Source organism: Varroa destructor, unplaced genomic scaffold (assembly GCF_002443255.2).
Source record: "Varroa destructor unplaced genomic scaffold, Vdes_3.0 BEIS01000007.1, whole genome shotgun sequence".
In the NCBI taxonomy this organism is placed as follows: domain Eukaryota; kingdom Metazoa; phylum Arthropoda; class Arachnida; order Mesostigmata; family Varroidae; genus Varroa; species Varroa destructor.
Window position 1 is genome coordinate 5,572,222 of NW_019211460.1, and position 14,275 is coordinate 5,586,496.

Consider the following 14,275-nt stretch of genomic DNA (forward strand, 5'->3'; position numbering starts at 1 on the left):
ATTTTTCTTAAAATAAATACATTTTAACATTTTAGTTAATTACTTTATTGTGCCATTATTTTTTCGGGAAATTCTATAAATGCATTGTTATTCATGCCTCGTCGGCCTGCTCCCTTACTACCTTTTTAATAGCGGTATATTGCAGGCTAAATTGAGCTAGGTAAGGTCAGCTTTACGGCCCTGGTCCACATCGTTCTATTGTTCCTCAAGACCGGCTTATCCCGTAGAGCCATGAGGGTATCATGAAGCACCGCGTACGTATCATTCGATGGCGAGGTGTTTTCCAAAACTGAGATTAACCATTGTAATATCTATGGTAAAAGAGCAACAGTCGACAACAGCAGATATTTATCATTACTAAAAGCCAAAACTTAAATTATAAGTCAGGATCTACACTTGTGATATTATAAGGACTTATAGATAACACACCGAAAGACAACGGTATGGCGATGTTTATCTTATAGATATCTTATAAATACAGAATGATATTCTTCTAATATTATTCAGTCGTGTTTTAGATCTAAAAAACTTAGAAACCAATCGCTTCATTGTAACAATTCTTAGTTATTTTTAACATGAATCTTGGCTTAAAATTTTAAAACAGAACAGATGACTTGATGGCTTGACTTTTGCTCAGTGTGGTCTTCGTCTAATAAGAGCATGTCGTAGCTCATTATCGTGTTAGACTATAAGCTTCGTCTTCCCGTTCTTTTTTCTTTTAAGTAATTTCTGATGAACAGTTGATCTGGACTACCAGAAGCAGTGATTGCCAACTTAACGGTTTTACCTTGCTACTGTAGTCGACACACTTTCACCCTCAATGCGAAGTTTCTTTTCAATTGTTCGTTAAGATCATGTGAATCTTGTCCAACTTTCTGCCTAGGTTTAGAAAATTTTCCATATTCCCTTTACCTGAGTTCCCAATTACACACTGTAAACTTGGGTTTACTTTTACACTTTAGCCGTACTCCCAGGCACCTATCGTGACATTGAGCAGCCTTTTTTTTCAAGATGTCGGATATTCGAATAGGAACGACGGTGATCTACTGAAAAACTTTATATACTTTAGCACAAGGTCACCCACCTAGTTGTGTGCAGATCCGAGTGCAAATTTAACATTGATTGACCTAAACAGGCCCATACCGATCCTCCACTGAATGACTTCGTGGTATCAGCAGCCTATACTCCCCACAGAGGAATTTCTTTGTATCTACACACATGAAAAACATTCAGTTCTGATGGACACAAATTTTTTTTTTAATTATTTTAAAGCTAAGAAAGTATTTTTTAATACTTTCTTCAAAGATCCATCAATTTAGTTCACATTTCAAATATTCCATGTTTAGTTGATTTTGAACAGACTGGAATATGAGCACCCTATAGCTCTCCCGTGTTTTATCCATTATGTAATACAAAGAGGATTATTAGGCAATCTGGTTTTCCGAATTTTTGAGACACATATGGTATCAAACGCATGGAGTCACTGGATATTTTTCTTTCTAATTTTAAACTAGTCAAACTATTTGCGCCAGCTACGCATCTTTCGTACTCTATTCAGCGTTAAAAAAGCAAAACAGCCAGGCCACTTTTCTACTCTTTTTTTTTTCCTATCACAGAAGCACATTTTTAAAACAGACCAACAAAATTTCTGGTAATATCAATACCATGTCGTCATTAGCGTGCCATTGGGACTAAATAGTATCCTAATACATAAAACACGTTCTAGAGGATTACGATTATGGATCATAATTAATTATAGATATTTAGACCAGAATTATAGATACCGACGGTACGATCAAGTCAGATTTGGAAGACGATAGGCCATCATTACAGCTTCCACTCACTATTCAAAGAGACAGTCACTGGATGTATTTCTTGTGTGGTTATTATCATTAATAAACTATATTGCTATAGAAAAATAGTTCCTCTCTCCTATAGTCCACTCTTCCGCCCAGGCCGCCAATTCTTTTACATTATCTTTTTCATTCTCCTTCACTACCATCAATTTTCCACTTTTCGTCCACACTCCTACACGTTCATCTCTCACGATGTAATTTCACCCCCAAATCTTTTGTCCTCTCACTTCAGCCGCCCCCGACCTCCCAACAACTTATAACGTCATCTAACTTATTAGTTTAAATTATAAATGTACTAATAACAATTTGAAGCTATCAATGCCCGATCAATTAGTGGCGCGTGTGACTCATTGAATGCTCTTCGTGAGGTGGAAAAATGTTCATGCCCCTCTTGTATTATGTGAAAGACACTATGTTGTTCATTCCTGTGTCAATAAATTACTCTGTTATGGGTACCCCCATCATTGTTGACAATTTTCTACTATTTTTCTACCGAATAATATTTGCCGTCTCGCTAGACAGGATTTAATCATATTTTGAGTTGTCGAAGATAAGGCTACGAAGGTTACTGGCCATTGAACGGACAAGGTAAAAATCCGAAAGATCTGAGGAGCAACGGAACCTCCCATTCGAAGTCTAAAAGTGCAGCTTTGACGATGTTTACAGTCTGTGACCTCTCGTTATCGTGGAACAAAATGGTTCAACCTCATTCGTTGAGTCTTTTGTTTTAAATAGCCTACTTGACTTAATCCAATTAACTATCTGGTTTGCATTCTTGTTACTGTGAAGTACGTTTTCACAATCCAAAGGTAACGCATTTTTTTTTATATGATGGTATAATTGGATTCTGGGCCTTAGCGTATCTTTTAGAGTCGTCCATTCCAATCTTTAGCTCATGTTGACGTACAGGCATACTTTTTAACGACAATGATAATTTTACGCAACCATCGGGCATTGGAGCCGCGTTACACGCTCGACGATACGCTGAGATACAGCGTTAAACGGTAATTCCTTGCTGGATTCACAAACTGTATGAGGCATCAAAGCCCCAAGGTCTTGTATAAATTTTCAAATTGCTGTCGGCTACCTTCCCTCTTTCCTTCGTTCAGATGAAAGAAAGATTTCTTCAGATGGCCGTTATTAAACTAAAGCGGCGGCCATAGCGGAAGGCAGCCTCCCGGTTGTGAATACTATTTTGGCCTGGCAACCTGGCAAACCGCCCCTCAGCAGTCCTTTTAGCCACAGCGTCAACATTGTATCCAAGGCAGATGTTGCAAAAAAAATTTTGGCCTAGTTTGGGCTCGACCATAGGTATAATACGAAACGTGTCGAACATGCACTTTTTCTGCCTGGAACATCTGTAATTGAAGAGTTCTATCGAATTGAGGTTGCATTTATAATACAGCGCGCGCTGATAGAGCAGAGAGGAAGCGCTTTCGATCGATACGTCAGCAGTAAACAATAAATCGAGGAAACGCGGAAGCTGCCTATCCAACCTAATCAGTGGATCGTACTAATGAAAATTGCAGTCCACTTGCTATGATTCCTTTCTTTTTGTAAAGACTGCGGCAGAGGTGGTAGAGCATACAGAGTATAGACTGATTGAATAAAATATGGATATGGTCTTGCGAAGTGAAGCTTCATGTCAATTAATGTCAAAACCGTCGCAGTTTACGTGCATATATAAAATGTTATTGAAAGCTTAGCGTAAAGAATAATTTCTGATTCTCCCCTCTCTATCTCTTTATGATCTTGATAGGCCGACCATAGCTGCCATAGGCTTCAAGCTGGCTAAATATAGTCTTCCAGAGTCTAATAACCAGTAAAAAATCATTTATTGATAGGTAACTAGTTAACCTTTTGCGAACCTGGTTTGGCTAACTTTAGCCATAGGCTGAGGTGGTGAAAAGAAACTGGCTTCTCCTGTCCTTAATAATGTGTGGCCCGAACGTACTTGAAAATCTTCCAATAACTACAATAGACGCTTGAATACCCCCAGAGAATCTGTGTGTTTCAATATGCTGACGTCCACTTAGAAAATGGCTATTAATGTACTTTACTAGCTCATTCATGTACTATGTTTTCTAATATAGAGGCGTTACTTTCATGCTCGAATCTATAAGAGGTTTTGGCATCTGGCATTAGATCATGTATTAAAGCTCTTGCAACCACGCTCCAAACTGATACCTATACGGATGATTATTGAAAATCTAATTGTATTTCAGTTTCATACGTGGGCTGACAACAATAGCTCTGAGGACAGAAAGGATAAATAATCTGTTTCTAACATATGGAACGCGCAATTTATGCGTAACAGTGATTCCCCTTTCGACAAAATAAAGGTGACTAGCTTTTAGAAAGTAATTAAGATATAGAAAATTTGCACTTCATTAGGACTTGTAGTAGATCAATTGCAACTATTGGCCTAGATAGCTTGGGGAGCAAACGACGCTGAAGCACTATCTTCTCCAATCATGATCGTAGGTGCCTTTTTCGTGAAACAGGAATTTCCCCTTTCGCTTAACTAAAAATTCCTCGTATGAAGTCTGGTACACGCAAACTAACCTTGTGGAGCTCTAAGCACCTAACACGTAAACGCCATTGGTCGATATTTTCGCGTGGTAAGTACGATAGCCCAAGGCAGATCTTGACTCATATGGCTTCACCACTTCCTGTTCCGCTATTCCAAGAAACAACTTCGAAAACGGTTCTTATCAATTTTTACATAGTATGTTTAATCTCCGGCAGATATAATATTACAGCTCCAGTTTCAGGTACAGATCTTTTGATTTGGTCCACGTGGTTAGTAAACTTTGATTGCAAGAAAACAGTATGGAGTTAATACATTTGGCTCGGGCTGTGTTGCTTGTGTATCTTTGTATATTACACAGATATATTGAATTTAATGTAATACAGATGCGTATTTAAAGCAAAATAAACAAGAATCAAAGAAACGAGTACAAAAATCTGTTTAAAATTATAGAATTTGAACTGCAGACTCAATACGAGTTTACCACACATTATAACATCTAGAAATTACTTGTGTTTCTATTTTGACTTACATGTTCCACGGCAGCTGTTCCCCAAATTTTGCTTCGCATCATTTGGTCTATTCTATAGGGAAGCAGGAGCATTATTTGTTGTTCTGTCCTGGATATTTCAATTCTCCCATCCTCCCAGTCGCTAGGTTGGATCATCATGTTGGCAATTAAAGAAAGTAGAGTCAACGAACGGCAAGAAGGTTGTCCACGTGGAAGGATCTCGAGTAACCATTTCACGGAATTCTCGACGACAGGACCAGCGCAGTTGACAGATGCGCACTCAATAGAAAACTCTGTAAACTCGCTAAATCAAAGCGTTTGTATGGATGAATGCGTGGTTTATTTATCGAGCAGATGTTCCCACAATCTTTATTCAAATGTGGGATAGACATCCGGACATACCGGAGGCAGATTTTAATTTAATGAAAAGCACTCGATATTTTGCACCAAGATGTATTTTGGGGAGTCTTTACTATGGTTAACACCAAAAGCATAGCTGATGTCTACATGGCGGGAAGCTTAAGAGCTGCTGCCTGTTTTCTTCGTAGCCCATAACAAACATCATCAACTGTATATATTTGACAGGGAAAACCAAAATAGTGCCCTGGCAAAGATAGGATGCTTTATCCACGGCTATCTATTGTCAACTTTTTGGGTAAAATTTTCAGAATGTTGTTAAACGTTTATCAAACAGTACATCTTCACTGCCATTCAAAAGATTCACATGCATTATACAAGATTATTTTTTATCGAAATAAGGGGACTCGTGTACACAAAAACAATTCATCATTTTGCCAACATGCACAACCTTAGTGAAGGCATGACCCCAGATTATTTAGTACAAATTCAGACAAGCGCTCGATATTCACATCGTGCAACAAAATGATCAGCATATAAGTATATCACTACAACACATAAGAACGTAAAGGCTGTCGTATACGTCTCAATAATCAAACGGCATACGATGCAGCTTGGACTGAAGCCAGTTGGCCCATAACAATATGGCACAAAATGTATAGATAATCTCACACCACATAGTGAGAAATTCAAAGCCGTTTTAGGCGAAGCCGGCCCGGTATAGCACCCGAAAGCCGTTTCAATTAGTTCCATCCGGCGTAGCTTAAGAACGAAAAAATCCAAGAGATTGATGAAAATAGGAGAATCTTAAATGCTACCTTGAAGGTCCACTGTTGGCTGACGATGACATTGATCTTTTGCAAAAACCGTAGCCCACTACAAAGGATGTTACTTTTTTGTTATATCTCGTTCGTTATTTTATGCATAATAAACTTCTTAATTCGGGTGACCTCTTTCATATACCCTTTGGAGTACAACTTTAAACCCTTGAACCATAAAGACCTTTTTGACTCTCAGAAGAAACACCGATGTGGCCCAAAGTTTCAACTACTGACAATATTTTAGAAATTATTGATAGTTGTTGCCATAATCACCACATTTCTAATTTAGTTGTAGATTGTTATTATTTGAGATCAAACAGAAACCCACTACTGCTTGTTATAGGTAGCCACCAAAAAATATTTCCTTCGTATCTTAAGAAAAGCCCTTATTCCCTTCTCGTGTGATTGAATCGCTCTTGTCTTGACTCAAGCTAGTTCAGCCATTTAGAACTTCAGTTTCTACCACTGTATAAAGTTTGGCATTACTTAACATCTGTATCCCCATGTCTTACTTGATATAGCAGCAATACACCTTTTTTTCTCCTCAATAAATATTAAACAATTACTTGGCATTTACTGTGCTACGGTTTGAGCGAAACACGGTAGCCTTTTTGTGAGGAGCCCTGATATCAAACTCCGAGATTCCGTTGGGATGCCGCAACCTGTTGCTTTCTTATTTCGACAACCTTCCAAAAATATTTAATAAAGAACCCCGAATATTAGTTGCAAGGCCACCTAACTAGAACACCATCACCATAAAGTAAGCTATCGCTGGTATAAATTCACCCTCCTTTAAAATCAAAGGTTCGGTAATAAACTTTCGTGATTGACGGAGAGAGAAGCGTTACTCGATTCTAATTGCTCTCTTACCTGTATCGAGCTTGATGAAAAAAGCTAGCCATCACCATTTCAGCATGTCAACTATTTTTCTGCTTAACGGTACACACTGAAGAATATTGAAAGTCAATACTAGTAGTACAAAAATAGAAACTGTAACTCGGTACTGCTATACTTATTACCTGTTACTCATCGCGCCAATAAACGTGAAAGGATTTTCAACATCTGCCATTTCAATCACGCCAGCTAGAGTCATACGAAGCTCAAGAGCCCTCTTCAGCGTCAGCTTTTCTTGAGCAAGCAGGCTTTTCAGTATGAGATCACGCAGGGTTACATCCCTGAAGTTGATAAGGCATGCCGCAACATAGTGGCGCGCTTTACAAGACGGCAGAGCGTAGCAAATCATCTCTTGTATGAGGTATACTAATGTTGAATTGGCTGCCGAATTTTCAAGGTACGATGCAAGCAACTGCAAAGTGATGATTCGAGTGCTGAGGGTTAGTCCACTTAACAGATATAATTGTGATACGGTAACATCCTTCACTGTCAAATAAATTGATTATTTTTGGCCCAGTGGTTATAAACTCTATAATAATTAAATCAGCGAAGTTTGCTCATTATTACAAATAAGAAAAAATAGGTCTACAATTAATATGCACCGACACTTAAGAAGACCTTGTATGCTCTAAGGATCTGCGGATGCAATTATAAAAATATACTTATTGCAAAAGAATGACTGTGTCATCATACGGATGATCTGCAGTGCAATTTATCTGTCAATAATAATAATCATCGTTACCATTAATGCCGCAGAAGTTCCCGACTCGCTTGGAATGGTTTGCCTAACATACATACATCTTACAGTGACGACACACTGGTAGATCAGATTTGTTGACTTAATTGGCGATATACATCCCTTCTAAAGCCATCAATGCTAACTTGTTCCCATTTCTCCTGTTTGAACACAATGCAACACAAGACACAAAAAGGCTGCCGGCATCGACTGTGCTGATATACTATCAGTATGAAAATTGTATTGCGTTGCATGACAAACGTGTTTAAACTATACTTGGTAAAAGGCTACTAAGCCTCGCGTCCTTCAAGATCCTAGCCTAACACCGAGGCTTGCCGTGCCGAAACGATTAAGGTCAAAAACAGCATCCAAGAAAGACCGAGATGCGAAAAGAGCAAAGAAAGTCTCCGAAGCTGCAGAAGATGGCTGCGAAGATTGAGTCTGAGAATCTATTTTATTCAAAATAACCAAACATTTAACGATCAAGCATATGTAGAAGATTGAATGACCTTAGAAACAACGAGGTACTCACATAACTTGAATTTAGTTTTATCCTTTCATAAGGGCCGATTAAGATACATGGTAGAACATCTAAAGGATGCCATAATGTACATTTATGCGTATGGAAATGACGACAGCGGGCAATCCGCACTGGCTAAAATTTATGGACGACCCTACTGCAGGCCAGCAACTGGAAAATTAATCATACTTAGTTAAAAGTTTTAACTGAGAAAAACCCTTTCGGAAAACGCTATGCAAAGAAATTTGGAAACGTTATTGACTATTTAGCATACTAAAAAAGGGGACTACTGCTGCTCGACGAGGACACCACACCTCAGCCACACAACTACAATACATTTGTGCTAGCTGAAGTTCCGGATTAAAATGCAGATCCGGAACATTACAGAGTGATATTCACGGGCCGTTTTACACAGGGGATTTGTTTGCATAAAATACGGTAAATAGCTGAGAGGCACCAGAAGCTATCCATCAAACGTACATTGTATATTGAAGACATATTTCACCTGCAAGTAAGATCCTTTCAAGATCAAAAGGCCTCGTGTGTTATAAAGAGGGCCAACAGCCTGCAAATGACGAAATTCAGTCATAGTAGGCCGTCCTGCATCATGCCGAATTTTTGTAAGGCTTTTGGTTGCTACTTTAACTGCTCGTCGGTGAAATTCATCAAGTATATACCAAATATACAACTGAAGGAAGTGACCAAGCTTTCTCTAAAGCAGATGGAATCGAACAATACTATAACCATTGATGCACAGGGTCGTCTTAAATTGTTGCATATTCACGTTCCAATATATGAACGATACCCGCCTTCCGGGCAACTTCACCTTTGCCTAGTGGCAAGAACAACAGGTGTTTTTCCAGAAAGGTATACATGTACAACTAATCAAGAACAATGAATAACCACCAAACATAGGGAAATTGATCAGTTTTTTTGCAATACACTGTCGCGTATTGATATTGGGGAGAAACCTACTCTTTCACAATTCTATTTCCTCACGCTTCGAACCTGCATGTTTGAGTCGTTGAAAACATATGAGGAATTCTTTGCTAATGGATACTTATGCGTAAACACGACGTGTGTGATTGTGTTCCGAGATAAATTTCTATTTATCTCGGATTGATTATATGGAGCGAATTTCTAATACATATTAATTGGAAAGTTTAAGCGGTTGAATATTTTAAAATATTGGGACATTTCGTCCACAATTGTCTTCTAAAATATTCGGCTTAATAAAAAATGGAAGCATTATTTCGACGCAATACATCTTTCCTCGTCACTGCCTTAACCAGCATCGGGACAAATAAGCTGTGTTTGTAGCTGAACAATTTTAACAACATTATTTGTATGATGACTACTTTAACAAATGGTACCTGCACATTTTTGTTAAAATGTGCGTGAATCATTAACATAAAGTTGTTTTATATGGCTGCTTGTTCATTATTGGTTCATTTATGTTTACTTTTTTCAACTATGCCAACTTTTTCACAACTGTAAATTTTCTTTAGCAGCTCGGTTTAGTGAACCATATTTCATTTATTAAAGATTCCGTGCTTATGGAATAAACATACATCGTATTTAAGAAGTCTAATTACGAAGTGCCATGAGTTTTCAATATGTACGTTGCGCAAGGTGACTTTTCCTGAGGAACAAGTAGGTGCGACGGATCTCTTTACCGAATGAGCAATGCTGTTATTTAGACGAGCGAAAAATCCCGTGAAAGGGGTGCGCAACTAGGACATTTGCTGAACATGGATTGTAATCCAATAAACAAAGAAATTGTTTCCAATAAGATAAGAACCGTAATTGCAAGACTATATTAGTAGTAAGGAATAACATAGTGACAATAATTGCATACGCCATAACTAGCAATATAGTTGTAATTATAATTATCCTGGAAGCAATTATAATATTTATAGTTTTCAACAATATGAAAAATACCACTAACGCTAAAAAGAAAGATGAATATTTATGAAGCTTACTTTCCAGGCCTCCTCGGCTACTTGAATATCTTCACTGTTAACCCTTTGGTCCTTATAAAGTGAAAGAAAAGGGCCAATTTTGCTTGGATCGCAAACCTCCAGCACAAGTCTCAAGCGGTCCAGTAAGAAGTTTTTGCAAAACTCCTGCGACATTGAATGAAAAAAATCATATTTAGTCGAATACGGTTTACCATAAACAAATATATCAACATTTGCTTTTTCCTAATTAGCCAACTTTTCGTATTACAAAAAGTCAACACAAAAAAGAAATCATCTAACACAGCTTCTTACAATTTCGGCCAGAAACATCGTCGCATCATTTTCCATTTTCTTTTAATAGATAAAGATTTTTTGTCCTGGTACTCACTAAATGTGACTTGAGTCTAATAATTAGCCTTATATATTACAGTGATGTTCTTAAAATCGTTAGAATTTAAATCCGTCTGTTTTCGAAGAGCTATCCAACCACTTGCTTGGCAATGCGCACGTGAATAAAGAAAACTATAGCTAGTATTTCCGGAGTTAGAAAAGTACCATAAATGGATAGCTGCCTCTTATTATGCTCAAAACTGCGGTACTGTTTGGGACTGAATCGCATTAGCTGAATTATACCAATTTTCAAACCTCAAAGAGGACAATGTATGTTCCAAGTTCTCCCTGCACCCCACGTAACGTGTTACAAAATTATAACCTAAGTACTAAGGATGCGAAAACTAGGCAAAAATTCCCCATGAATCGATTCCACGCCAGTTACAAATGTGTATGGCGTATTCCACATGCAGTTTGCGGGACTTGGGCAACAAAAACCACCATACGGTCACCATAAATGAGGCACGATTCGATCTTTGTCGCCAGCCAAAGAGGGATTTGGGGACAGAACGCCGTCGCTCTGGAGGGAAATCGAGTTCGGTGGCAGTGCCGGGTAGCTTCGGACGTTAGGTGATGGTAGTAGTACCTGCAATGAACCTCGGGAGCATCTGCTACTATGAGATACCAAAAATAAAAGAATGAATGCAGGTTCTCAGAAGACTCAAACCATTGATATGACAATCGAAAGGACGCAGTCTGATTATCCGATGACAATGCCAAACTTCACTTTATCCTCATGCCTCAAATTCCAGTTAAAAAGAAACGCTTAAGTGTATATTGCGAGTTCCCTTCGCAATCCACAGTTGCAGCTTTTGTAATCTGCAACATTTTCTCTTTTACATCATATATCGAGTAGTGATTTATATATATATATATATATATATATATATATATATATATATATACGGGTGATTTTGAAATTAGATAACTTTTTAATTATGCGCCGCCAGCAAATAAAGTTTGTCTCGTAAATACCACGGTCTAGGATACGAACCGGCAAAATCGTAAGTGTGAAGGCATTTAGCCAGATGGTGCCCTAGGTGCTGGGGTCTGTTCAAGGAATCCACTATATCTTAAGGGGCTTGCGTCAGTTCCTTAACTAAATTCAGGCAAACTGCGCCTGAACCATTAGCGCGACTCACTTGGGGTACCAGTCAGAACACGTGGTCTAATCGGTCGCTTCCAAACAAAGAGAGCAATGTAATACATCAGCAGAACAGGACGCAAAAACACAGGATGGGTCATCTTGTCCTGTAACGCTGGCCGAATGAAACGAACTGATTTAGGAAAGTGTCATAATGCATAGTTTGTGGGTATTTAGCTCAAGGCCCGATGCCTTGCAACATATATACAGGGTAATCAGCAAAATTTGCTTAGGACTTATTTCTACCACTGTATCTTAACGAAAACAGATGTTTCAGTGTATTGTTTTCTCGTAATAAATGTGTCCTGACGGCCACGTTCATTCAATATAATACGGTTACAACTTTGATTCGGGACCCCAATCTGTCACCGGCTTGTTTCAAAATTTTCTGTTACAGTTATGTGAACGACTTCAGATAGCACGCTGCCATGTTAAGATTTGTTGAGCTCTTGCTCAGTAATATTTCAGCCTGTACTGTCAGGCAGCCATATGTGCTTGATTAATCACAAAAGCATGCTGAGATATTTAAAAAGCTAATGCTACAGCAACAGGCTTGTATGAGCCGGTGTATCATTTTACTAAAAGCTCTTCTGCTAGACACTTTAGCTACCCATGGTGCGCTTTGTAAGACGTGCAGATAAACCTTTTTGTTTGTCCATATTTTTTTAAAAAAAAATGATGGTATGGCGTCACCGACACCACATATAGAAAATAAACATTGGCTGGACAACTGCTTGTAATCGTAATAGACTCCGCTAGAACTCTTCCTCTAATTTTGAAACAACGAACGGGCATTTTTGGGGGTTGCTTTTTGCATCGATAATATCGAATAAACATTGTTAGAGAAGCGTTAAAGATAACTTTCCCCTTTATTCTTTAAAGAACTGCGGAGCAAATGACATATGTTTAGGTTTTATTGCCTTCACGGAGCATCTGTCTAACCTTTGTGTCATAAGAACGTTGGTCTGAGATGAAATCTAGACCAACGGCCTAGCCCTCTATGTGTTGAAGGCAGCGGAGAAGCCCGGCCGACGAAACCTGTAAAAGCGATCGAAGACAAGACCAGGAACCCCGCCGGCTATTAGAGGACAAGACCAGAACCGCGAACTGCCACGGATCAACCGCAAAATGCTGGCCACTTTCCAGCCAACTGGTCAATTTGCCCCGGGAAAGAGACCGCTTGGGAGCCATATTGTTTCAGGAAATGAATATCCTCGAAGCAATTGTTACAGTTCCTTCGAGGATATTCATTGATTGATGATTGATTGCGATGTCAGCTTGAATTCCGCATGGTGGTCGGCGCTGAAGCAAAGAACAAAATAGCGGAGTCGGCTACGAAGGGCGAGTGTCAACAGAGGGAGTTTTCACCGAAAAGGAAGACCAGATGTGTGCCGTATGGAGCATGAGTAGCCATATGCTGTATGAAGTCAGCAGATTTAAACCTTAACGACTCTAGAAAAGAAAGACGCCGGGACATATTACGACGGTACACGAAAATTAACCGTTAGAAAGCTGCAGCGACGGCGCGCAGCCTGAGAGATAGCCAGCCGGGAAGTGCTGCAACAGGGACGCGAGGCTACTGCCTATTGCAAACGACGCAGCCGTATGACGGACACGCGAATACTGCGTGAACGCAGCTTGGCTAGTAGTCGTGGTCGTGTATTATGATAAAAAATGTAAACAATTAACGGCTGCTGGTTCGGACGCGGTTTGAGTTAAAGGTTTGAGCCGTTGATGGAAATATTGTCAATCTCCGACCAATGGCGTGGTCTTTCATAGTAAACGTGCTCACATAAGGCCCATCGAAACGTAAGAACTTTCAACCACTTTCAAACAGCATCAATTAATTGTGGACTTCACATTGCCTTTGTTTTTTCTGGAGCCGCACACTCATGTCCAATGTCATACCAAACTGATTTGGGATAACCCAAAAAGTTTATAATCTCGGTGGGGTTTCTTGACTAAGGAATGGAATAATATCTAACCTTCGCATTAATCTCAAAAACGGCGCACTGTTTTTCGCCATGGAAAGCTTGCTTATACACTTTTTATCTTGTGTACAAGTGTATAAGCTTATTTAGCTTATTATTTATCTACTTATTATTAAGCTTTCGTCGAGTAGTACCATTTTCGTATAAACGCATTCGTAAACTACCAGGAGACTGCCAAAAAGACCGATTTTAGTTGTGTATATATTAGGCCGTAACAAAAGTAAAAGTCGTCTTTAAATATTGCTTTTATCTTTTACCAATCCACTATTTGTTTACTTCAGACATAATTAAAAATAGCTCTCTTTACTCCGTGGTATTGTTCGTTGTAAGTTTATTACATAAAATTATACCTCGACCTTAGGCTTTAAACATAGATATTGCGGATAAAACAAGACGCATATTACAGAAGTATATCGAAACTGGGTGCACCCACAGAATTGCTCCGAAACAAATCCCCAAAAGTTTTTCGATCGCAGAATATTTTTGAGTTTTGCGTTTGGCGGGAATGAAAGGGTCTTAAAAAGTGAAAAATGCACAAAAAGTATAAGACGGTTAACAATAATT

The 14,275-nt window shown here is 38.8% G+C and overlaps 1 protein-coding gene across 8 annotated transcripts in view; it reads right to left on the reverse strand.

The window, feature by feature from the left end:
- Positions 1-29: 29 nt before the first annotated feature.
- Positions 30-14,275, reverse strand: part of LOC111254977 (uncharacterized) — a 144,198-nt gene continuing 129,952 nt past the window's right edge. For 4 of the 8 annotated variants that reach the window (XM_086975611.1, XM_022816501.2, XM_022816502.2 and 1 more), the window contains 4 exons: positions 10,208-10,351; positions 7,095-7,381; positions 4,919-5,201; positions 30-311 (listed from right to left, as the gene is read on the reverse strand). In XM_086975611.1, the coding sequence (XP_086831737.1) occupies positions 147-311; positions 4,919-5,201; positions 7,095-7,381; positions 10,208-10,351 (879 nt within the window). In that variant the 3' untranslated portion in view covers positions 30-146. Of the gene's footprint in view, positions 312-4,918; positions 5,202-7,094; positions 7,382-10,207; positions 10,352-14,275 lie in introns of those variants that run through there. The other 4 variants (XR_015317636.1, XM_022816503.2, XM_086975610.1 and 1 more) reach the window with 3 other exon arrangements.